General features: G+C 40.2%; 4 protein-coding genes across 7 annotated transcripts; 2 read left to right on the top strand and 2 right to left on the bottom strand.

Moving 5' to 3' along the window:
• Positions 1-8,629: 8,629 nt before the first annotated feature.
• On the bottom strand, positions 8,630-13,062 carry alg10 (ALG10 alpha-1,2-mannosyltransferase). The gene is made up of 3 exons (XM_020092469.2): positions 12,707-13,062; positions 11,225-11,422; positions 8,630-11,139 (listed from the first exon to the last, which is right to left on the bottom strand). The coding sequence occupies exons 1-3, from the start codon at positions 12,869-12,871 to the stop codon at positions 10,078-10,080; spliced, it is 1,425 nt and encodes a 474-aa protein (XP_019948028.2). The 5' UTR covers positions 12,872-13,062; the 3' UTR covers positions 8,630-10,077.
• Positions 13,063-13,233: 171 nt separating this feature from the next.
• tprkb (Tp53rk binding protein) lies at positions 13,234-14,827 on the top strand. Its single transcript, XM_020092470.2, has 4 exons — positions 13,234-13,474; positions 13,574-13,696; positions 14,159-14,335; positions 14,622-14,827. Exons 1-4 carry the CDS (start codon positions 13,334-13,336, stop codon positions 14,706-14,708), a joined length of 528 nt encoding a protein of 175 aa, XP_019948029.1. The 5' UTR covers positions 13,234-13,333; the 3' UTR covers positions 14,709-14,827.
• Positions 14,828-15,326: 499 nt separating this feature from the next.
• Positions 15,327-19,288, bottom strand: srr (serine racemase). The gene is made up of 7 exons (XM_020092068.2): positions 19,118-19,288; positions 18,336-18,513; positions 18,070-18,251; positions 17,641-17,771; positions 17,032-17,180; positions 16,856-16,945; positions 15,327-15,716 (listed from the first exon to the last, which is right to left on the bottom strand). The coding sequence occupies exons 1-7, from the start codon at positions 19,271-19,273 to the stop codon at positions 15,475-15,477; spliced, it is 1,128 nt and encodes a 375-aa protein (XP_019947627.2). The 5' UTR covers positions 19,274-19,288; the 3' UTR covers positions 15,327-15,474.
• Positions 19,248-24,620, top strand: trmu (tRNA 5-methylaminomethyl-2-thiouridylate methyltransferase). 4 transcript variants are annotated; one of them, XM_069519437.1, is made up of 11 exons: positions 19,248-19,437; positions 19,585-19,779; positions 20,385-20,491; positions 20,610-20,732; positions 20,838-21,010; positions 21,160-21,213; positions 21,345-21,411; positions 21,591-21,691; positions 22,141-22,285; positions 22,926-23,008; positions 23,165-24,620. In XM_069519437.1, exons 2-11 carry the CDS (start codon positions 19,637-19,639, stop codon positions 23,312-23,314), a joined length of 1,146 nt encoding a protein of 381 aa, XP_069375538.1. In that variant the 5' UTR covers positions 19,248-19,437; positions 19,585-19,636; the 3' UTR covers positions 23,315-24,620. The 4 variants fall into 4 exon arrangements, with proteins under 4 accessions (XP_069375538.1, XP_019947624.2, XP_019947623.2 ...); XM_020092065.2 differs by having other exon boundaries at positions 19,256-19,520; positions 19,614-19,779; XM_020092064.2 differs by having other exon boundaries at positions 19,299-19,437; positions 19,614-19,779.
• Positions 24,621-25,003: the final 383 nt, after the last annotated feature.

The raw sequence follows: 25,003 nt of genomic DNA, 5'->3' as shown, positions 1-25,003 counted from the left end.
AATACATGAGAATACCTGCAGCTAAACAAAGTTATATTAACAGACAAGTGATGTTTAACAAAGTGAAATGTGAACAGTGTGATCACATGACTAGAAAAGAGAAGAAACACAGAAATAAACCACACTAGGGCAAAGGATCAACTATGAATAATGACAGGAAAAGTTTCTTACATGTGAGTGCGATGCAGTTGAATTTGTGTCAGACTGTTTCTGCTGCCAAAGCAGAGAGGAGAGGAAAGATCAATCTGACTGAAATGTTTTTTCCTAATCAATGGAAATATTGAATCGTGTGTTTTTTTAAATAAAAGACCTCACAGGGTTTAGTTCTATATTTCTACTAATGTTGTTCTGATCTACAGTGACAGAAGAGAATGAAAGCATCAACGCTGCTTGGAATTTTGTCAGGAATCAAAATTAAGCTATAATATTTATTATGTATTTATTTACTGTGATCTGCTCCACAGTTCTGTTTTAAACCAGAGTGGACAAATCAAAAGTCACCAAAATGATTCCACTTATCTATGAAAATATCTTTCGGCTCATCAATACATGTCTATTTTGTCCTTGTTTGTAGGAATTATATGTAGTGATCTGATTGGTCAGTTGTTGACAGGTTTTGATTTATTCTTCTCCCCTGGAGCCAGTGATGTGTGAAGCGTATAAGTAACCATGGCAATGTTCCTTCTGGTAAGAAGTGAAGCACTGTGGAAACTGTGAAAGGTTTAAACCACAGGTTATAAAATCTGTTTCATAATCCTGCCTGTGGTCTGTGCCTCCAGTCACAGAGACGAGTGTTTAACTTCAGAAAAGTGTGAATAGTTTAACTCTTCTTCAACATCAACAACTGGATGAACACAGAATATATAAATTGACATATTGTGGCCACCAGGTTGACCTGTGGCAGCTGGAATGACCTCATGACCTCTTTGCTGCCCACGTTCACATTAGAAAAGTATCTGCTTCGTAGGCGGTGGTGCAAGAAGAATTCGATTCTGGTTTGAATCCCGGCCACACTATGTTCTACCCATGTTTGTGTGGGGTTTCTCTGTGTTTCTCCCACACGCCAAAGATATCAGGTTGCTTGTAGGTGTAGGTGTGTAGTGGTTGTACGCTGGCCCTGTGATGGACTTTTGACCTGCCCAGGAAGTACCCCGCCTTTCATCCAATTTCAGCTGGGATTGGCTCCAACATCCTGCACAATAGGATAATGAATAGTTGAAGTATCTGCAAGATAGACTGCAGACAGGCCAATTTTTGGGATCAAGGGACATATTTATGTATGAGGTTTAATCCGTCCTTGTTTTTGTCAAAAACTTGCATGATTTAAAATGGACCAATAACAGCAGCACCCTGATAATTTCATCATTTGTAAGGTTTAAAATACAGAGAACAGACTCAGGTGAAGAATTCATCATGCTGTATGCACCGGGGTGCTTTTTCCTTCTGCACAAGCGGAGGAGAGCCGCACGCACATGCACGCCTCAGGTCGCTATAAATAGCTTTATTTTCCCAGCGTCCCTTGAGGCCAAGGGAGGAGATGGATGGATTGATTGAGGGGCGACGAGAGGCGGTGAGGAAAAGGTGCTAATATCACTGTCAATCAACATCTGATGCAGCGGCAGCAGACAGAATGAGAGAGAGAGCAGGTCCTGATACTGTGTACAAAAAACACACACGAGTGCCGCTCATTAGCAACGTTGGAGGAAAACATCAGGGCCCAGAATTCAGAGCAAGATGCACCTGAGAAAATTAATGTCATGAAGGAGCAATTTATTTATTCATTAACTTTATTTGTGTACTAGTTCAAATATAAAATCTGAAATAATGAAAGAATGTTAAAACTCAGAGAATGTGGAGTACTCATCGGTCTTGTCACTCCATCCAGACTCTGGGGAAGAGAGAAACAATTCCTTCACTCCTTAATTGTTTAAATACTTATTCACCAAATGATTATGCGGTAATTAGTCGGGTCGTGTGAGTTCCTTTTTTTTTTTGTCCTTTTAAAAGACTTGATGTCTTAATGCTTGAGTAAGTCTAATGAACACTGTAGTCGCTGTCTGTCAACCAGGGTCGTAATTATGTTCGCTTGTCACTTCCTGACACAGCCTGTAGCTTAGCAACCTGCCACGGAGACAGGGCTAAAGTTGGATCTCATTTGAATAATTCCCTGAGAAATTAAAAAAAAGGAAAGAAAAGAAAGAAATTCAGATGGTTGGTGCACAATAGTGTGCCACAGAGTTTGCATCCTCTAAACCTGAAGGCGGCATCTGGGCATCGCCCAGAATCACCCAGATTCCTCTCTCACGCATCGTCCCTCGCGACGCCCAAGTTCTGCAGACAGTATGTTGCAGAATGTGATATGAATGTGGGCGGGTTGCATAAATTACTGTGTGCTGTTAATAAATCAAAACATATGTTTTGGCCGCTCTGCCCACTGCACTCCCACCATTCTTATATTTATAGAACTTTTTCTTCATGTGCTGTAATTGTTTTGATCAAGGTGTGAGGAAATGACACATTTTTCAGGTTCATGTGCATTATATAGGTTTTAGAGCATACGTGTTATACATTATTTTTCCTACAGTGTATAATGTTTAAATGGGATTTCTGTTTTGGTTAAAAGCAGGGATGCAAGCAGCTGGTGACAAACAGCCTCATGTCATTTTACATTGTATAATTTTATTGAAATCTACATTATTTGATATTCATCTTCATGGTGCAGAGATATTCAGACGATTAGTGCCTGATTTGGTGCAAAGCTGGATCCTACCTTTACCATAATGCATTTCACTAGTGTCTAACATTAGGCTATTGTCAGTTGAAGATGGCACATCTTCACCAAATGATTTATTATGCATAAATAACAACAACTTCTAAAAAAAGAGACAATTAGATCATCTTTTGTTATTAGGGGATAAAATGACAATAAGAGTCTAGTGTGTATGATTTAGTTTGATTATTGTTCCATCCACTAACATGGAGGATGCACGGTGAATGACCTATACTACAGCTGCCCAGTAGATGGCAATCAAAACACTTTGGCTTCACTTTTGTAGAGCCGTCATGTTTGTGTTTATCATCTTTATACGGTCAATGAATTAGACCCTCCCTGCTTCTCAAAACACCCATGATCCCACAAACTCAAACACAGATTTTCTAATAGAAATTTGCCTTCACTGAGCCCATAGCTAAGGTAATGACATCATCAGGTAATCAGATTTAAAAGCCTTGTGGGTAAATTTGGTGGAGTGTCCACGCTCCTTAAAAACAAGATGAGTGTCAAGGAAGCATATGGCGCCCATTGGCATCTGTTCCTCTGTGTCCCTGCTCTGTGTTTCCTCTGGAGGTGCGTGATCCAGGCACAAACTGCAATCACAGCTTCTTCTCAAAATATAATTGATCAATTGTTTTTGAGTCATTACTACAAAGCGGGGTAATTAGGTTCTGTTTAAATGGAGCGAAGCTTAATATCTCATGTTTAAAGGCCACCATCGACATTGTGGGGGTGAAACAGAAAAAAAGAGACCCCTCCAAGAGGTAGAGGAAGTTACGTCATGTAAAAAGATTCCCTGGTTCTGTTTTATTTCTGTTTATGTGAAATAAATGAAGTTAATAAACTCTGACCCTGCTTCTTCCACACACAACACCAGCAGAGTTTAAGTGAGATTAAACACAAACTCAGCCACTCACTTGAATTCAAACAGCTTTTATTGTGCTTGATGGGTTTAATCAGTGGATGCCAAGCACACACACACACACACACACACACACACATACACACACACTCTCTCTCTCTAACCTGGCCTGATACATTATGTATCACAGCTAAACGCTTCTGTGTGGGTCTTAACTGTGTGTAAGTAAGCATGCGTGAGTGAGAGTGTTTTCCCTCCTCACCTGCAGATGCATTATGCAGTGAGACAGGAGGCAGATGCATGGAGTGCTAGCAGCCTCATCGTCTTGTAAGTGTGCGTGTGTGAGAGAGAGAGAGACAGTAATAGGTGACTGGGGAAGCAAGGGAGTTTCCGATATTTTATATGCAGTGTGTGTGGACTCCAGCCAGTGTGACTAGTGTTGAGTTACATGTGAATGTGAAAACATGTATGTGTGCTGACATCTAGTGTGTGTGTGGAGGAACATGACGAGAATGTCGGAAGAGTTAAACAATCATCTGACATCAATGCTACACACACACACACACACACACACACACACACACACACACACACACACACACACACACACATTGAATACTATATGTTGTTCTTCTTAAACTCACGAGGGGAAACTTGATTGAGCATACTGGACAACATGATAGCTCCCGAAAGTGCAGCCAATACATTTTAGAAAGTTGGTTGCAAAATGCAGCTTCACCACTAGATCAAAATAAATCCAACACAATATTGGTCTCATTGTCTCTTTTATATGTTTAAATGGTCAAATAGGCTGTTGCTTCATGATGGCCTCATTTTTATGAATATTTAATCATTTATTTAATATGAGTACATTTGTCTGCATGACACAATATTTACATATATTATCATTTGCAGTGAGTGAGTCAATCGTGATCAGCTGATGCTGGATTTAAACCTCTTTGTTCAAGTCCCAGCGACTGCTCTCACCGGAGAAATAACACGGTAAAGAAAAAACCCCAAGACGATCATGACTCCTGACAAAAGAGAAACATTTATTCCGAGCTCCATCTCACAGGACCCCGACGTGTAACCAGCAGAGGAGGCAGAATGAAAAATGAAAAGGTCTCTGTTGTAACCACCCACTGTAAGGGTGATAATAATTATCAGGAATGGCATGTATGCGCCTTCTGAAATAATGTCAGTGACAGTTAGAGGCAGCATATTGCTTCTCCAGCCAGCAGCTCCAATAAACTCAGAGGGATTGCAAAGGACACTGCAGGGATATACAGATTTATACAGAACTGCAACACACACACTCTGAGATATTACGCACATCTCTCCATCTTGAACATGCATCTCATGACAGAGGAAGTTTCACTTGGGTTCACTTGGTGTCTGGAGGAAGGATTTATGTAATGGTAGTGCCACATTTTTAAAGGAGCTGGTTTATTTATTGACACTTTGCTGGTGGAATAGAATTCAGTGATGGTGAATATATACAGCTCAAGCACTTTGACAGCATAATTCACCCATTCACACACACACACTCATACAGACTACACTCCACCGACCCTCTGGTTAGTGGACGACCCGCTCTATCTCCTGAGCCACAGCTGCCCCAAGTACCCCATCATTAATGTTAAAATCTTTGAGCCCTTTTTACAATAAAACATCACATCCATCACATTTGTGGCTGTTTATCTGAAGCAGTTATTACATTTGTCAGTGTATAATGTTATTTTTGTAAACCCTGTATCTTTTGATATGTGCATCATTTGTTTTCTACACTTGTGGGATCTTGTCAGTCTGTCAAGTACTTTTATTAAGAGAGAGATCAGTCATCACAAAACACTGTGAAACTGAACTGAGTTGTGCACAGCGAGCAGAAGACTGTGAGCTGAATTTAGTCTGTTTGCCTCGCAAGTAATAACTTTTTCATAGCAAACAGCTCTGGGAATTTTCGTCATTCATTATAAGTATGTAAAAACAAAGTGGAGAAGAACAAAGAAGTAGCAACCTGATTAAGTCAACACACAAAGTAATATTTCATACAGGCACTGTGACATTTACACACAAACAATAAAATAGAGAACTCCTAAACCTAAAGAAATCACACATGTTGAGAAATCATACCCAGACACACGACAGTGAGAGAAAGAGAAAACTAGAACTCAGAAGAGAACACATTCCTCTGCCCAAAAGTCCCCTCAAATCCAATCAAACCAAACTGCTCATGCAACGTTATAGATATCAGTCCTTCAAAAAACACCTGATTTGATCAAATATTCCCTGGAAAATTGGTGAAAATGTGAAACCCCCTCACAGTGAGTGAGAAAAACAAGTTTCATGGAAATGTGTTTAGTATAGATTTGGAGAAATCCTGCCGACAACAACACAAAAAGACAAGCAGACGGGGGCCAGACAGACAACAGTACAAAGAGAGAATCTTAGTCAGACAGGCAAACAGTTGGGAGCAGGAATCAGGCAGATGAGTTTGGCTGTGAAGACACTATGGTGCCTGGGTCTGAAATATCATAAATAATAAGTTAGTGACCAGCAGAATCACTAGTGAAGCCAATGACAAGAAAACTGTTTAGGACCTGAAAAGCAACTTCAACAGATTAAAGCGCCTCTTGTGTAACGTGATTCTCCCTGTTCTCTAATTCCTTCTACATCATTCCAGCTCCTTGTACCTCTCCTCCCTCCTCTGGCTGTCTTATCCTAATTATTTCTCTGCTCCTGCAACTCTTACATAGAAAGAAACTCTTGATTAAATTTAAGAAACAAATGTGTCTCAGTGTCTTTCTGTGCTTTCTTATCCTCACCCTTGGCTCTGGGAAACAAAAGGCTCTTGCTGGAGGCTCCTCTTCTAATTAATGGCTCAGATCCTCTGACACTTACACAAGTTGAAATGTGTGTGTATGTGTGTGTGTGTGTGTAGGGTGGGGGTATGAAAAACAAAAAGGTGCTTTGCTCTCATGCAAAAATCTTAGCGTGTGTGTATGTGTGCATTTCCACAAAGACAAGGAAAATATATGTAGTTTTAATGAGCAAATTACCAATACACCTTGTGTTTAACCTGTAATTCATGCTGCTTGTACAGACGAGTATCTCTGACATGTGCTCACAACAAATCCAAGCTAAAACCTGTAAATCCATAAATCTGCAATCAACAACGTTTTGGACTCACAATCACATTTGCACATTTCTGTCTCTTTGTGCTGATAAAGAACAAATATCTCATATCACCTCCTACATTTGTAGCTATCGCTGTTCAGCTACACGTTTAGCACAAACATTGGAATCAGGAGGGATCAATCAACCTCACTCTGCCTCAGGTTAAATAAATCCACCAATACCAACTTCACAAAGCTCACTAATTCTTGTATGTTTGTTAATTCCTTGCAAAACACAAAGTCTATAAATGATAATTATGCATTTAACAGGTGTTTCTGCCCTGGACATAAACATCTGGGCTAAACAACGACTCAGAACCAGAGGAATAAAGCTGTGAAAATGTAAAACATTAATTCCCTAAATCAACACTTGAAGCCACTTAGAAACAACATCATACGAAAGTCACTGACAGAAAAGGAACAGTTCTGACCCTTTCACATGTTAAAAACACGTTCTTACTTGTGTCATTTGACATTATTGTTGACAGAAAACGCTACTTGTGTTTGATTTTGTTTATTCCAAAATGGAGTTTCTGCTCCCTTAAAACAATTTGTCATGAAAGAGCTTCCATGCCCTTAAGACCAATCAGTGTAGATTCTGCAACTTTGGCAAACCGTCATTTCACGTCTTCCTCTAGATTAATCAGATGTTCAGCGTGCAAGGACAAAGTAATCAACTAAAACAAACCTATGAATGAACCTGTTTGGCTGCAATTTCTGAGACGCCAGGACGTGGTGGACGAATCTGTGCTTTCATCATCCTCCCAAAATAAAAATCAATGAGGCAGAGACAAGGGAAGGAGAGAGAGAGACAGAGAGAGAGTCAGGGAGGTTCAGTCAAAGCCAAACAAACAGACAAAATACTCCATATTCCAAATCATTTTCCCAGTGAACACCCAAACTGCACATACTGCAGCTCCTTCAGAGTGTGAATAGTCTAATCAACATTTGTGTAATCATCCCAGTTTGATTTCATGAAGGTCTCTCCTGTGAGCCGGCCCCATGCTGCTTGATGTAATTAGAGCCTGCGTGATATGGGTCAGATGGAGATCAGCCATCATGCCACTTGTTTGCCTCTTCCCCCCCACTTGAGCTTTTCACTTCCAACATAATGAAGATCACTCTGAAGTACAAGAGCAAAGCAAATCAATCCTTGTTATTATTATTATGATCACACCGAGGAATGACAGATTTGTATTATGAGATCTGGCTGCCTGAGTTTATTCTGTTGTTTGTTCAGCCAGAATTTGATTATATTGTTTTGTTTTTTCGGTTGGACTGATTTTTTGTCTTCAGGTTAAAAAACAATGGGGTCTCTTCAATGGGAATATCTAATGTTGTCTTATAGCACCATCTAGTGTCCAGGTTTGGTAGATGTGTAACTCAGGGCTCAAATCAGGAGTCACATTTCAATCCAATTCAAGCATATTTATACAGATGTGTGTCTGTATTTCTATTATTAAGTTAACCTTTATTTATACATCATTTTAATTTATTGTTATTTCTGTGTTTTATCGTATTTTTATGTTTGATCTGGTGTCAACAAGCGTAGTAAGAATTTCCCAATTTTGCTGTAAATATGAATCTTGACTCACACAAATGCCTAGAGATATATCATAATACATCTATTCAACAGGCATAGCTACTCTATACCCAAGTGTCCTGTCTAATGTGAACTGTAAGAGGCACTGAGACAAATATGATGAACCAATAACAAACTTTTCTATGCTTTTTGTCTTTTGTTCTTAAGATTTTTGTAGTAAATGCTGTATTCACATGTTTATATACTACTTGAAAAAATAATATTAAGAGTCTGTGTTGGATGAGTCATTTTATTCAAAATATAAGATTGTATCAATGGGGGAGCAGCATGCTGGATGGACAGGAAGTGTGGAACATAAGCAACAAATAAGTAAACACAGACACAGCAAGGTCGCAGATACAGGTGAAAAACACAGATAATGGATTATGGGAATAAATTGGAGAAATTACTCACTGAACTCAACCTGGAAAGTCTCAAAGCAAAGCTTGAATTAAATTAGTTCATTGGACAGAAACACACTGAAGTCACAATGATCTCCTGCCATTAAACCACAAAGCGTAAAAAAACAAAAACAAAATAAACATCGAGTCACAAACATTTGAATGAGAATGTTTCTGAATCCCCTCTGCTTGATCCCTATGGCTTCGCAAAGTAGTAATCAAGGTACAAAAAAGGGAAATGTATTCAATTACTAATAATTAAACTTGTCTTGTTAATTATGTGTGTTCTTCACTGGCAAAAAGCAAAAAATGTCCGCCACACTGTATTTTATCTATATGGCTATGTCATTTTTGGTCTCTTTATTTTTCATATTTACATATTTCATGTCAAAAGTCATTGATTCACAGAGCTGCACAATATTTACAGTACAAAACTGCTCGCCATAAGAAAGACACCTGCAAAAAACCAAAACATTATGTATTCTCCACCCTGGAGAAGAATCAACATTTAACGACAAAGAGTTCAGGTTCAGTAGAAATAACGTCTTTACAATAAATTCAGACCAGTACCAAAGTCGATACTTTATCATCTGAGCCAAAAACTTCCATTATTATTTGTACAAAATGAATACTTGGTCGTGTTCATGTAATTTTGAACTGATTCACAGTGAACTGGCAGACTTTGTATATGTTTGGAGCCTTTGTCAGTGAAAATACATTATAAGCCTAAAAACGTGGACATTTAACTCAGTGTTACAGGTTTTCACTCATTAACTGTTTATTTGTCTGTTTGATTTGATTAAGCAAAAAAGTGCTGAACTGGTGTTATTGGTGGAAGAGTGGGACATGGACCAAAGAAGAAGCCATTCACTTTTGGAAAAGATTTAATGAAAAGAAAATCTGCCATATTTAGGAGTTGGATATCTATGAGTGTGTGTAAGTGCTGCTTGAATAAATTTAAGGGCCTTGGCGGCAGTATTTGCTCTACTGACTTCCATTCTAGTTTACTTTGAAAAATAGTACGGCTGGTTCTCAATGCAAGCTGTAGCCAACGAATATTGTAGCTAATTTTAGACGAAACACCAGTTGATTACACATGACAGGAATATATGAGCCATTCTTGTCTGTTACTGGGATGTAACAGAGGCTCTGCTTTGACTTTTGAGATGTCACATGTGTTGTGCTTCTCTGGAAAAATCCTTTTACCAATCGATGTTTGAGTCCAGCAACTCTGGACTCTGGATATCTGACACCAGCAGCACTACCTCACTCTCCTCTTGTCTTCACCACATGAACCTCTGTGTGGCTGTGCTGTCCGGCCAGTGGAAAGTCTTAGTGATGAAAATGTAAATCGTGGCAGCATTGACCATCGTGTAGAGGAGAAATTCCACTCCGAGTCTGGGAAGAGAAGGGAGGGGCATGTGCAGGCGGTACATCAGGTAAGGGACGATGAAGTACCTGAACTCCAGTAGCTTCTGGGGCACTGTGGCCGCCACGAGGCACGCCAGGAACGCCAAACTCCAGAAGAGCGATCGCGACCTGAAGGAGTCCAGAAAATTCCACCCGGCGAACACGTACACTGGGACGAGGAGGAAGCGCACCAGCTCCTGCCTCTGGTAAAGCTTCTTCCACACGTAGAAGGGGAAATGGCGGTTATCTGCCAAGAGGTACTTGTGGACGAATGTGAACTTCCACACCAGGAGCAACAAGACACCAGTGATGAAGAGGAAGAGCAGAGGTTGTTTTTTCAGAGACTGCAGGAAGCGGAGGGAGCGGTGGTAACAAAGGGAGACAGGGAGAGAGAAGAAGAGGGTGAAGGAGAGGAAGTAGAAGAGCTGAGGAAAATTGAGACAAGCCTCGTGGCTCGTCCTGTCACCCACTACGATCCCATCATTCAGCAACACGAATGCCAAGAAACCAACGCCGACCACTGCATAAGGCCACGCCACCAGCAGCACCGACTTCACATGACCGGGTGACGTGAGGAACTCCAGCGTGAACAGTATTATTTTCTTTGCTCCGCTGAATGACAGAGGAACTTGGGACGGGGGAGACTTCTCATCCCTCTTTTTTGAATGCTCCACCCGCCAGGCTTCATCCATTTTGACTGCCACCAGTGTGCCTGCGCAGAACGCCACCCAGATGATGTTGGTCTGACGGAAAAGCACAGAGCACACACCCAGGAGCGCCGAGGCCTTGTGGCAACCGTAGAGCGTCATGAGGTAGGTGAAGAGGATGAAGAAAGTAGATCCGGCGTCCGTGTAGTAGAGGAAGTTGAAGAAGTAGAGCACGGGGAAGGTGGAGAGAGACAGCGCTGACAGGACGCGGCGTGACGTTGTTCGTGTCTGGAAGAGAAGAGACGTATCAGGAGAACAAGAAAATTACAAAAGTCAGGAATGATAACTGCACCATGTCTGGGTCTGGTCTGACCTTCTCCCTGAGGTGCAGCTTGCAGATGAGCAGGTAGAGCAGGTAAAGGTTGCCGCAGTTGAAGAGCAGGTTGACAAAGCGCAGCATCGCCGTGGAGCATACCACCGCGCCCGTCAGGTCAGCCAGCCACACCACGGGCTTGATGACCCCCACGGAGATGAGGTACAGGCCTGGGAGGGTGGTGATCATCGGGTCCCACTGCACAAGGATCAGAACCATGTTAAAGGGACACTCAGCCAATTTCAAACATGAAGAGTTTAGTTGTCATGTAAAATCTCTTGTGCAGGTGAGAGAACCCACAGGTCAGGGTTAACCTCCGGCACTTCAATGTTGTCTTTAGCTAATTTATGAAACTAAAATACTAAATCACTGAAGTAATACTTTAAGTTTAGTCAGTAACCCATATTGAAACTGTAGATGTTCTGATACCAATACCCGGATTGAAAAGGCCTCAGATACCACGGAGAACACCAGATCGGGCATTGGTTAGTACGCAAATCTATGTGTCGATCCAATAGCAGCGATTCTCTGAATATTAGTTGCACCTTACAGCCCCTCATGTTTCTTTTATGGTCTCGCAAATCAGAACATTTCTAATTGTGACATTGTTTGCATTTTAAAAAAGAGCATGTTTACCTATTTACCACAGGTTGCATCTACTTTACATTACATCCAACATCTTCCTGTGCTTAACACAATGCATGTTAACTTTTATTTATTCAAAAGGGACAGTGTACATTAATTAATATGAGCCATTGGTTCATATAAATGTACCAGAGTTAGTCTCTAAGACTAAGTTTCATCTGCAGTCTCAGACAGGTCAATGTAAAAAGACACGAACAAAGAAACAGAGAACAAACAGACAAATAAAACATACACGCTGAGGCAAAATCCACAATATACAACAGTTAGGAGGAGAGAGAGACAGAAATAAGATTAACAATAACGAGATTATTCCAGATGATGACATATTTGAGTTTTCAGTGACCATTGTTTAACAGAATTGGAAAATGGTTTGAAAGCTGTGATGTTCCTTCATTCCGTGGGCACAGTGTTCCAGATACGTGCTGAGCTGCTCAATGGGAAAAGGCTGATTGTGGGAAAAGTACTGTTTCTGATTGGGATTCTACAATCCCCTCTTGTCAGCTCTTGTTGATGTGTTTGGGTTCATTAGATGAACTCATTGAGTGGAGGGGGAGCCAAATATAATTCAGAAATAAACCTGAAGTGAGCTTTCACTGCGCTGTTCTCTACTGGATGTGAAGGATGATATGTTGTCTCTGTGTGAACTACATCATATTTTGAAATACGATTCACAAATCTATCCCACATTTAAACTGCTCCACTCTCAGTCACATTAACAGTGACACCATCACCCCACGTATGTCGGACGCGGAGATTAAAGTCCTTCCATCATGATTAACGACAGGACTAATCCACTGAACAATGGCGGACTGGCCTCAGAGAAAACCCCCACTATACCTCTGTGAATCTGCCCTGACAGTATTTCTGCGCCTGTGGGACGTGGAACACCTCGTCCATGTAGGGCAGCCTCTGCTCCCGGGTCACTGCGGAGAACAGCAGGCAGGAGATGAGGAAGTTGCTGCTGCACAGCGCGGTGAAGATATACCCTTCAAATTTCTCCATGTTTGACGGTGTAACAGTGAATAATGTCCAAAAGTTAACTGGTGTGATGTTGCGTGAACCGCATAACGACGACACCCGCGTGTTAAAGTCCCCGCAGAGCCTCAGGTCAGAGGGACACTGCTTAAACTCTCTGTTGTTGTTCTTTATAAACGGAAGAGATCTTTGACAGCTGGACGGTACGTTTCTGAAAAACGCCCGGTACGAAACTCTTCTATAAGCGTTAGTTCCTAGATTGCGCTACGTTGTTTAACGCCACCATCTGATCGTTGAATCACCACTAAAATCCTCTGTGGGGTAAATACAGATAAAATGTCATTTAAAACACAATCTTCATCTTTTTTTCCACAAAAGAGGAAACTTCCGGTGGAGCGGCGTCACTGTGTTTTGGTTCCCCCTGTGTCTGGACCTCACGTGAACATCAGTTCCCTTCTTCTTTGTAATTTCCTCTCCCACCTTTTCAACATGCATCACACACACGAGCTGGAGCTTTTTCCTGATCGCACAGTGACTCAGGTACTTTTTAAAGAGGTGAAAAATGCCGCGGAGCTCAGACAAAGTGCAGTGGACGGTCAAATAAACGCGGCTCTGATCAAGCCCACGATGGTAAAGCAGTTTTTAGCAACGATCTCATCAAACGCTCACGTGTCGCGTGTTGATGTCTGTGCATATTTACTACAATCTTCCGTCTTTTTTCATTTGCAGCTGGTGGATCCTCTCCAGGTGCTGGTCGCTGCCAACAAAGCTGTTCACCTGCAGAACACTGGGAAAATGAAGACAAGGAGTCTGAACTCAGAGATGATCTTCAACCTGTCACCTACTAATAATGTCAGTACACCTGTGTCATGATGCCTGTGCATTACCCACAAACACTAGGCCTCAGTAGTATCTCAATATTACTGAATGGGATCTGGAGTATTTGTCAGGACTTGACGATTACATAAGCATATTATTTAGTTGCACACAACACACATTTGTGTACTACAAACATTTTGTGTTGTCTCTCTTTAGTTGTTTTGCATCTCTTTGTGGTCATTCTCTAACTTTGTGACATTTTATTTTGAGACTGATTTGTGGAAGGTTTAAAAATAGTCCAAGATTCAATCATCTGAATTTTATTCAAAAATATGTTTAAAATGCTATGTACCAGTAGGTCTTTAATGTGCTTAGGAACACATGCACATTTAATAGAACCATGAACAAGATTGAGTATCTGCCTGTAGTTTGAGAGACAACGTGGCGATAAAAGATGAACACAACTGTGTATTTTATCTTCCTTTCATAAAACAGATCTCAGATGCCTTTAGGAGATTTGGGATCTCAGATGGCGATGACTCTGTGATGGTGGTCGTCGTTCACGACAAAAACGAGTCGCAGCTTGTGGAGGACATCGCGGCCAAGGTGGACGGACGACAGATTCCAGTGGAAGACGTTTCCTCACTGTCGGACTCTGCAAAGATCAGAAAGGTTCAACTTCAATACTTCAAATCATGTGATATGTTATATATACACTGCATAAAGCAGAAGATGAATATACAGATTTATGTCTCTGCATAGTTTTTTATAAAGTGACTGGACATTATTGATTTAGATTGTAAATTGTTAGTTACATTATAGGTGTAATTAGAAAATTAGTTTTCTCTCCACTCCATCCATGTATGTGTTGACCTGGATGTCGGTTCTCTTGATGTTACTGGGTTGATTTCTGAAGCATTTAAAAAAATCCTGTTCCCTTTCTCTGTCTCCACACCAGTTATATAAAGTTACTTCTCAGGAGGAGACGTGTGGGACTCTACTGGATGCAGTCATCTGCAGAATGGCCACGAAGGACGTCATGTAGCTACAAGAAAGAAGAGCAGGACACTTTTCTTACTGAAACACTTGTTGCATGTTAAGATTTCAGCTGTGGAAAAGATTTCTCCCAGCTGAGCTAAATATATCTTATTTTTCTTAAGAGTCTTTTCATGAACTTGTCTTGATTCCTTTTTAATTTATAATTTTTACATCATAGTTAGACATTAAGACACGAGGAAGAAAGTTTGGAGAACTACAACCCATTATTAATTTAGCATTATTAGTTCCTACATTAAATTTAAAAGCTTCTTGTTTCTTTTACACTTTCCAGGGACACTGAAGGTCTGCTCTGAGATAGTTTTTACTAAAAGGGACAGTATGTAAAACTCCTCATACCAGCAGGGGTAACAAATACAATCAAAGTGCTCTGGGCCCAATATTAGCTCAGTCTTGGATGCAGCTGTATTTGTGTATTTGCTACAGCTTTGTTCTCCTAAATCCCTTTAAAACATATTAAGAACTCTAACATTCTAAAAGTTAAAATATCAGAGCATCACATCACGGCCTTGGGTATTTATTTTCATACATACAAAGTTTGCTCTCTTTAAACTTTAATTTTCATTCTCAGCTTTTCTGAGGACATAAAACTTTTAAATAGTCAAAATAAAATGAGATGAGAATGTTTATTAAAGTATATTTCCATACACAATAGAAAACTAACTTTACTTGAACTGTGGCACTTTAAATGCTAACAAAGAGATGGAGCATAAGCTCAGTTTATCAATTCATTAGTCCTAGCTGACAGACGTCTTTCAGTCTGGGAAGTTCGCAAGCTCGTCCTTTCCGATGTTCCCTCCGGTGAGGATGCACACGACGTTCTTCCCCTCCAGCTCAGGGATCTTGTTGTTAACAATGGCAGCGAAGGCAGCTGAGCCTGATGGCTCCACCACCAGTCCTGACCTGTAGAGGGTGGACACCGCCGTCTGTATCTCCTCATCGCTCACCAGGACGATCGACTCCACGAAGCGCTTGCACAACTCAAATGGAAGCGTGCCTGAGACCCAGAGGATAGATCAGTTGGTTTCAGTGACATTCATTCAACAAGAACAAAATAATATTTTTTTATTAACTTAATTTTTGGCAGAATATTATGTTAAGGCAGTTTGTTCAAGCGTTGTACACAAATAATGAATATTACAAAAGTTTTAGTGCTACACTGATATTTCTGGTACAAAAGCACATTAGAGTTAAAGTATTTCTCACTGTGACCACACCATGCCAAAGAACTATTTTTTAACCATTAATTAACCACTCATCAAGGATTGATGACAGCCACGAACCATGCAGTGAACAGAGAGGGCTGAAGATATAAAAATAAAAAGATTTCCACGGCTTATCCTCAAGCACTGAAATGTTACTATTACCCACGGTGCATTGCAGCTGTCATTTAGCCACATTAAAGACAGTGTTCATACCCAGTGTGAAGAGGCCTGTATGCTGTGTGTCAGGCCGATGTGAGCGCACCTCCTCAGATGCATTACTATCCCTGGCTGGTGTGAACAGTGTGGGGACTCTCATGAATAAATGATTCCACAAAAGGTTAACAGCTTCTGAATAAGGATAGACATTTGTCATGCCTTCAGTGCCTTCAGTGGATGTATTCAACTTAGTGAATGTTGACTCATATCTATATAATTTAGCTAAATATTTCAGAAAAAAAGTACTTGGTGCATATGTAAAAATCTTGCTTAACTTAATTAGTTTTTCTCAGTTTGCTTTCCTGGTTGCTGAAACATAAACACATGCAGCCAACAGGACAGATTGTGCTTCGATCTTAAAACTGTTCAAACAACAGATGTAGGTCAAGGGGAACTGTAGTAGTCAAGACAAGAGCATACTCCAAGACATTTTTGAGATAAAATTAAATCAATTAATCAATCTATCAAATCTGATTTGTATAGCCCATATTCCCAAATTACAATTTGTCTCAGGGCTTAACAGGGTGTGACATCCTCTGTCCTTAACCCTTGACTAGAGTGAGGAAAAACTACCAAAAAAACCCTTTAGAAACCTCACAGAGTCACATGTGAGGGGTCCCTCTCCCAGGATGGACAGAATTGCAATAGAAGCCATGTGTAGCAGAGCACATAGACATAATGTTCACAACATTCATGACAGGTTGATTATTCCTACCTGCAAAAGGTGGAGCAAGACCTGAGGCGATGCTCTTGGTGTCCATCCCCACTGGTTTCTTCTCAATGAAGCTTTTGTACATGGTGCAGGCTGAGTTTAAACACAAACTCAAAATGAAGAGTGTGACTGCTGATTTTACAGATGATTCTTTGACACAGCTGTAGGTGAGTTTTTACCTCCTTCTGGTTCCACACCGTAGATCCTGGTCTTTTCATAGCCTGACAGTTTGATGGCAGAAGCTACACCGGCCAGCAGCCCCCCGCCACCACAACACACCACCACCACATCAGGCTCACAAACCACCTCCAGCACCTCCATACCCAGACTGCACACACACACACACACACACACACACACACACACACACACACACACACACACAAACACACACACACACACACACACACACACACACATGCGATAGCTAAGTTGTGCATTGACATTTTAACTGCTGGTATTTAATGATAATAAGTCTTTTATCAGTCTCGCAATGGGGATATTTGCAATATTACAGCAGCAAAAATACATCAGCAGTAATAAGTAGAAATATAAAAGATATATAAAAATATGAATGGAATTCCACTCATATACATTCAGTGTAAAGAAATATATTATATGAGAGAATATGTACAGTGAATGGATTGCACATGAACTGTTTATATTGCACAGACAGATGAATATGGCACAGTGAATATTGCATAGTTGAGAAATTCAAAAGTGCAGTCCAATGGTGGTGCATGTAGTTTTACTGTTCTTGTGGATGGCCTTTAGTACAATGAGAATACCTGGCGTGTCCCGCTATCAGATCCAGGTCGTCATATGAGTGCAGGAACATCATGTTGTCCTCCTGAATGCAGCGGTTCACTACATTCATCAGACTGGAGGTGGGAACTCGCTCCACCTCGACCCCAAAGCTCTGAGGATGAGAACAAATGAGTTGAAACACATCTGAAAGAATGCTTCAGAAATTAAAACCAATCTAAAAATCTAAAAAATATCACAGTTTATGATATGGAAACATGTCTGTAGGTAGAAAGAGCCATATCCAGTTTTCTGTATGAAGTGTTTTAAAGTTCTCATATGTAAAATGTAATCAGGGTGGATTTGTAATTCTATGTGTGTCTTGTATCATTTCCATTTGATTGGTATTATTTTACACCGTCAGCATTGCATCTTGCTTCTGTCTGTCTGTCAGTCAGCAGATGACCTCTGACCTGTATGAGGATGGATCTGGACACTGGGGCAGTTTCGGGCATCACCACCTTACCCCTCGACCCATAGTGCTTTGAAGCGTATGCAAAAGACTTCCCATAGTTCCCGGCAGACATGGTGACAAAATGACCACCCTCCAGTCTCCTGGCAAACTGATTGGCCACTCCTCTGATCTTAAAGGACCCTGTCAATCAAAAAACATGCGGACACGTGTCACAATGTCAGCTGCGAGAAGACGTTTGTGCATGAGAGTCCAACTGTTTCCCACCGGTTCTCTGCATGTTTTCCAGTTTGATGTGAATATTGCAGTCGACGTCGAGAGGCAGGGTGGTCTGGCACCAGGGGATCATGGGAGTGTTGATGACACCCAGGGGACTGCGCCGCACCGTTTCCCTGGCGTCTCTCAGCAAATCCAAGGTGATGGCATCCGTGGACACCTCAGTCATCTGTGTCAGAAAAACCAACATCAGGAATACATATGCATTGTGTGGCTACCATTTTATTTATCAAGCAAATGTTTACTACTTATCATTATTATTATTTATTATTACTATCATGATAATCATTTATGTGCTGTAATATATAAATACTATTATATATTATAATATATTGTGATATTATTTATTAATATATATTATAAATATATATTATTATCAACATTACTACTATCACTAATATCATTGTTGTTATTGATGTAATAACTAACGCTAATACGCAATATAATTATATGGGTTATAACATCATAATAGTCACTGTATTTTTATCTATTATTTATCTATTATTCATGTAATATCGTAAGAATTTCCCTGAACACTGAAACTCTCATTGATCCCGTGAACAAAAAAACTATAATAGTATTTAAACTTAAAGTATTTAAAATGAGTCTGAAGGATTGTAGCTGATGTTTAGTTGAAAATAGTCACGTGAACAGTTCCACACATTCCAGAGCACTTCCACATTTATAAAGAGGAAAAAACAGAGTCGGTTTAATGGCAAAGCGTTTAATCACATCAGAGTGGTTGGATCTGAGGTTTAGTATTTTATACTGACCTTCTCTTTTCCTTCAACTTTTCTTCTCCTCTGCAAAACAAGTGAGGGCTCCGCGGGATTTACGGTGTTACAACATCTGCGGCCCCCGTCACCGCTACGGTTCCGGTTTGAGTCCTGTTTCCTGACGGACGTTATAACCAAGCGGACCCAAAACATGGCGGCCCCTGAGTGCCAATGGTGTAGTTCACTTTACTCAGCTCAAACAACAGTGTGTTAATGATGACTTTACTCTGAAAACATGGGTCTCGTGAGGCACGTTGTGTGTGCCATGTCCGGCGGCGTGGACAGCTCTGTGGCTGCTTTGTTACTGAAGAGAAGAGGTGAGAAAAAACCACAACACAGAGAAATAACAAGCTAATGTCACATATTCAGAAGAACAACATAAAGAGTCAGAGACGTTCAGGTGTGTTTTTATTTCCTGATCAGTAAAATGTTTCGTGCCTCTGTTGCTAAACGTGATTGTTTAGTTCAACATGCTGCTGTCTCTCATGTGAAGGCTTCAGTGTGACTGGGGTTTATATGAAGAACTGGGATCCTGTGGATGAGAGAGGAGTGTGTAGCACAGAGAAGGACTGTGAGGACGCCTACAGAGTGTGTCACACCCTCAACATCCCCTTCCATCAAGTGTCCTACGTCAAAGAGTACTGGCATGAAGTTTTCAGGTATTTGCTATTGGTCTGCTCCATAAAATTCAGTCGATAATCAATAATCACCACGATCATTACAATGAATGTCACATCGTTATTTCTTTTGAGCTTAGGCGAGGCAAGTTTATTTGTGTAGCATGTTTCAACAAAGCAATTCAAAGTGCTTTAAAGACAAAAGGCATGGTGACATATTGTGAACGTGAAGGCAATACACAAAAGGATTTAAAAAAGAAAGAGTTGAATACAGAATAAAATAAGAAATAATTGAGTGGAAATAACAGCGCAGTGTAAGAAATGAGTAATTATTTGATTTGATAAAAGGCAGTGGAAAACAGGAAGGTCTCTAGCATTGATTTAAAATCAAAAATTTGCAGCTGACCTGCAGTTCTGGAGAATTTAGAGAATATTTTTTTGCTGAGTGAAGATTGTGATTTTAAAATCTCTTTAATGAGAAACACTTGATCAACACCAAAACATCTGTCAAATCTTAGGTCGATCAGTTAAGCGTTATACCTCCTCACTGTTCTACAATACATACATTTTATATTGATTATGTTATAATGTGCTATTGATGAAAATGATATTGTGATTATTATTCAGCTGTCGTGTTCCATTTGCAGTTATCTGTTGAAAGAGTATGAGAAGGGCAGGACACCAAACCCAGACATACTCTGCAACAAGCACATCAAATTCAACCATTTCCACAAGTATGCCATCAACACTCTGGGTATGTTGTTGTCACAATGATCATAACTGGGAAGCAGTGGGTAGTTGTTTGAAACATAAGACCATAATTAAATTGATTTCCTACCAGTGCCAAATACTTTTAATTTCTATTGATTAAGGTGCGGATGCCATGGCAACAGGCCACTATGCCAGGACGTCACAGGAAGATGAAGATGTCTTCCAGCAGACGCACATAGCTCCGTCCACCACGCTCTTCAGAGATCGATTTGAGATCAGAAATCGTAAGTGTCTCCTGATGTCCACTTAAAACTTAGCGGTGATTTTTTTCTGGCTCTAAAAGTCAGATCCTCTTACTGAAGATCTGTGTTCTGTCTTTCCTGCATCAGCGGCGAGGTTGTACAAAGGAGCAGATCTCCTCAAAGACCAAACCTTCTTCCTCAGTCAGATCTCCCAGGATGCCTTGAGACAAACCATGTTCCCACTCGCTGGACTCACCAAGGAGTTTGTCAAAAAGATTGCTGCTGAAGCAGGGTTTCACTACATTCTGAAGAAGAAAGAGGTACACAACCAACAAATGATGTAATAAAAACACATTTAATTTCTGTTTGTATGACATCAGAAGAGCAAAAACGGGAAATGTTTGTGAAAAACCTTTGAAACAAAATAAGTGATTCTTATGACTTATCTGGATGTGTTTCTTTTTGTCAGAGCATGGGCATTTGCTTCATTGGTGAGAGAAACTTTGAAAACTTTATTTTGGAGGTGAGAAAACTCAAATTAATTCCCTGGGTTTTTTTCTTCAGTGTTTATTTTGCTTTGGAAGAGAGCCTCTGTTTGTTAATCACTTATTTGCAGCCACCATTACAAAACATACATGTAAACGTCTTTTTCAGTATCTCGAGCCGAAACCAGGGAACTTTGTCTCCATTGAAGATGGGAAAATAATGGGAACACACAAAGGTTTGTAGTTCAGAGACATCTCTGTTAAAATCAAGACTTGTATATGTGTGGCTCTTATTTTAGACCAATTTAAAAATACCTAAATTCCCTGTTTTATTGTTTATATACCATCCACTGTGTCCTTGTGTCTAATCTCCATCTTGTCCTATGACATTTTCTGATTGTCTGTGTCCATGCAGGCTGGTTCACTCTGACGCTGGGCCAGAGGGCGAGGATAGGGGGGCAGAGAGACGCTTGGTTTGTGGTGGATAAAGACATTACAACAGGAGATGTGTTTGTGGTGAGATTGTGGAAATATCTTACTTTCCCGCTGTTGTAGCCTCCATTTAGACTAAATCCAGTCTAGATCTATAGATCTAGATTTAGAGTTAATAGGTGCTTTTGTCAATGCTGATTTCTTCATTGATTTTTAAACACAACATGCATTTTAGTGATTTTTTTTTCCTCCTAACACATTTATCTAAACCTGAGTTTATTTTATTCCCAAACACTATTCAATGCTGCATTCATAAAATAAACTTGGCACATAAATTTGTAATCCCCATTAATCTCATAAAGAACCGGCACACTGTATGAATGACTAAATGATGCTTCTGACTAAGTGAATCTTCTGTCCCTTTCTGTTTTCCTCCCTTTTAAAGATTTTATTTTAAATGAAGTCATCTGTCAAACCATGTTTGAAACTTGGCAAAAACTTTCTGACTTCCTTAAATTTCCTGTAAACTTCAGGCTCCGACAACCAATCACCCGGCTCTTTTCCGTGACACTGTGCGGACGGACCGCTTTCACTGGCTCACAGTGGACCCTCCCCCTGAACTAGCCAGGACCCAGATGATGGATTGTCACTTCCGCTTCATCCACCAGATGCCACTCAGTGAGTGTTGTGTTGTCAGCGTCTGTAGACAGTAGTGAAGAGCAACTAAGTACATCAAGTATTGTATTGAAGAACATATTTTAGTTTAGTATTTTCTTGTTATGTGACTTAATAGCTTTTACTCCTTACAGTACTATGAGAGCTTTAGTCAGTAGTTACTTTACTTTACTATAAGTTTATAAGGGGCTCTTCAGTGTGACAGTATTTGCAAGCATCTGAGGGACAAAACCAAGAGTGAAGGTTTCACTTTGGGCCATGTTTCATAGTTATGCATGTTTGTCTCCATATCCAGAATTTTTCAAAACTGATCAATCTAAGAAACAGTCACGAGATTGATCCATTAGAAAAGTAGTTATAAATTGCAGTTCTTTATGAAACAGCTTTAAATTGGCTTCCCCTCAACCAACTTTAACTGTTAAATGCTGGTTATGCATTCATATAATCTAGTGATGTATAACAGTGGAACTGTTTTATTATGCTTAAAATGTTCATTTATTAGTAATTCAGTATTTATTAGCTTGACTTAAATTTAAGTGAATGATCTTGATGTTTAGGCATGTATATGACACTAAGACTAATCAATAGGGAGATACATTATTCACCAAACCAAAAACAAACCCCCCCTTCTTGTGTTTTCCAGTTCCCTGCACGGTGACTCTGAATATGAATGGCTCCGTCTGGATCTCACTCTCACAGCCAATCAGAGCTCTGACACCTGGACAGGTAACAGTTAACACACCAGTGTTACAGAGTACAGTGTAATCACCCAGGATTATACTGTTACACCAGTTACAATATTAAAATATGCATATTTGTTGCATATGCTATCTATCTATCTATATTATTTTTGTTTTCCTTGTGTTTGAATGTCCTTCCCAGTTTGCTGTGCTCTACAAAGGGGACGAGTGTCTGGGCAGTGGGAAGATCACCCAGCTGGGGCCCAGTGAACACACACTCCAGCAGGGCAGAGAACGGTTGATGGCAGTGGCACGGCACAGGGAGGAGCCGACCCCCGAACCGACCAGCTGAGATGACCTCATTGCTCCAGACGTGGTCTGCTGCCACATTAGGTAGAGCAACACTGTTCATGAAAACAAGCCTCAAGTGTCCCCCTGGAGGCCAAACCTAGGTGGCTGCGAACAGCTGATTGTGTTTTTTAATGCTCAACTTCTCAGCAGTGTTGAAGACACAGGAACAAAGCTAACTGCTCAGATATGTCTTGCACATTCAAAGGTATTCTTTTAAACTGGAGCCAAAATTAGATGTGTTTTTTAAACTGAAATGAAGCTCTGATTAATCTGTATTTCTCACATCACTACAGAACATAGACAACTTAAATAAGTTTACCTCCAGTCACAGAACATACTGTTTGATAATCATGGAATTGATTTGGTCTGATCTATTTAAGAAGAATATAATTTGTGCTGGATGATTTTCAAAAATATTTTCCGCGTAAGAAATAGAGAAGGGGGATTGTGGTCCAGCATTATTTTCATGGAATAGAATAGAAATCAAAATCCAACTCACCTTTAAAGAATTAGTCATATTTAAAAAAAATTGTTGATTGAAATCAGTCCACAAACTCAAACTGCTATTTGTAGCTTTTTTTGAGCTCTTCGTGATTCTGGTGGGATTTGATCGTCAGCCAATAAGGTGACATGTGGATCTACAGATGTGGTACATGACCATGACACAGTCTGGTGGAATCAGACTCATCTGTAAATGAAACCAACTGTCAAGGATTCAAACTTTCCTCTCACCTTTTCTCACTGTCACTCATGTTCATCCTGCCTCTGAGCCGACTGCAAACCTCCACACCATTTTTTATACATGTGTCATGACACTTAAAGCTGCTTCCATAGTATCTGATGTTGACGGCAGTGTTCAGCAGTAGTCAGTGACTCTGCGTGGTTCTTTTGATTCTCTTTCTGTTTATTTTAGTTATTTTAGTGCTTGAGCACTAAAGTTGAAACAATGTGCTGAGTTTTTGAGTTTTCTCCTCGAGGTGAAATATTGTCAAAAGCCAGTTGATGGTGATTAAAGAAGAAATAATTTCCTCAAAACATGCCAAGTTAACTTATGTCAGGCGAATATGATACCAAAAAAACTAAAATGTGTTTTAATTAGAGACTGTTCTTAATTTTGTGAAATAATTGAAAAAGAAAACAATGACATTTTTAAAAGTGTTATTACTTAACTGTTTTATAACTTATATTGATTCCTTGTTTAAAAAAAACTCTAGTGCCTTTTCTGTTCCCGTGGCGATGTTGCTGTCACTGGTAAAACTGTAAATAATTGAACATTTACGAACCATTGAATAAACCGAATAAGTTTGTGTTTACTTGTTTTCGTTGACATTTATACTTAAAGATAGTATCGCTGGGCACTTTATTAGGAACAGCTGTGCTTCTGTTTGTTCATGTGGTTATCCAGTTAACTTTGGTGAACAGAAATTATAGCAGAACAAGCAACATGTCCAACCTTGTGGCGGATGCAGAGATAAAGCAGAAGACCGTGTCTGATGTTGTAGACAGGGACTCACCAACACTGGACAGTTGCAGCTTGAAAAAGAAGCCCGGTCTGATGAATGTGTATTTCTGCTGAGGCTACAGGTGGTGAAGTCAGAATCTAGAGTCAACAGCATGAATCCATGGACCCAAACTGCTGTGTGTCAAGAGTCTGGGCTGCTAGTGGTGTCGTCGGGTGAGTAAAGGAATC

Source organism: Paralichthys olivaceus, chromosome 23, assembly GCF_024713975.1.
Source record: "Paralichthys olivaceus isolate ysfri-2021 chromosome 23, ASM2471397v2, whole genome shotgun sequence".
NCBI classification, from domain to species: domain Eukaryota; kingdom Metazoa; phylum Chordata; class Actinopteri; order Pleuronectiformes; family Paralichthyidae; genus Paralichthys; species Paralichthys olivaceus.
This window is presented reverse-complemented; position numbering and strand designations above follow the sequence as displayed.

What these genes read in the sequence shown, in the direction of transcription:
- alg10 (XM_020092469.2), bottom strand. Translation starts at nt 12,871, where the DNA reads ATGGAGAAATTTGAAGGGTATATCTTCACCGCGCTGTGCAGCAGCAAC. An exon ending in GTCAGGGCAGATTCACAGAG is followed by an intron (nt 11,423 to 12,706) that starts GTATAGTGGGGG and finishes ATCCTTGTGCAG; the next exon opens with TGGGACCCGATGATCACCAC. An exon ending in AGCTGCACCTCAGGGAGAAG is followed by an intron (nt 11,140 to 11,224) that starts GTCAGACCAGAC and finishes CTTCTCTTCCAG; the next exon opens with ACACGAACAACGTCACGCCG.
- tprkb (XM_020092470.2), top strand. Translation starts at nt 13,334, where the DNA reads ATGCATCACACACACGAGCTGGAGCTTTTTCCTGATCGCACAGTGACT. An exon ending in CTCTGATCAAGCCCACGATG is followed by an intron (nt 13,475 to 13,573) that starts GTAAAGCAGTTT and finishes TTTCATTTGCAG; the next exon opens with CTGGTGGATCCTCTCCAGGT. An exon ending in ACCTGTCACCTACTAATAAT is followed by an intron (nt 13,697 to 14,158) that starts GTCAGTACACCT and finishes TTCATAAAACAG; the next exon opens with ATCTCAGATGCCTTTAGGAG.
- srr (XM_020092068.2), bottom strand. Translation starts at nt 19,273, where the DNA reads ATGTTTTGGGTCCGCTTGGTTATAACGTCCGTCAGGAAACAGGACTCA. An exon ending in GGAAAACATGCAGAGAACCG is followed by an intron (nt 18,252 to 18,335) that starts GTGGGAAACAGT and finishes TTTGATTGACAG; the next exon opens with GGTCCTTTAAGATCAGAGGA. An exon ending in CCAGATCCATCCTCATACAG is followed by an intron (nt 17,772 to 18,069) that starts GTCAGAGGTCAT and finishes TCTCATCCTCAG; the next exon opens with AGCTTTGGGGTCGAGGTGGA.
- trmu (XM_020092064.2), top strand. Translation starts at nt 19,356, where the DNA reads ATGGGTCTCGTGAGGCACGTTGTGTGTGCCATGTCCGGCGGCGTGGAC. An exon ending in TTGAAAACTTTATTTTGGAG is followed by an intron (nt 21,214 to 21,344) that starts GTGAGAAAACTC and finishes CGTCTTTTTCAG; the next exon opens with TATCTCGAGCCGAAACCAGG. An exon ending in GAGCTCTGACACCTGGACAG is followed by an intron (nt 23,009 to 23,164) that starts GTAACAGTTAAC and finishes TGTCCTTCCCAG; the next exon opens with TTTGCTGTGCTCTACAAAGG.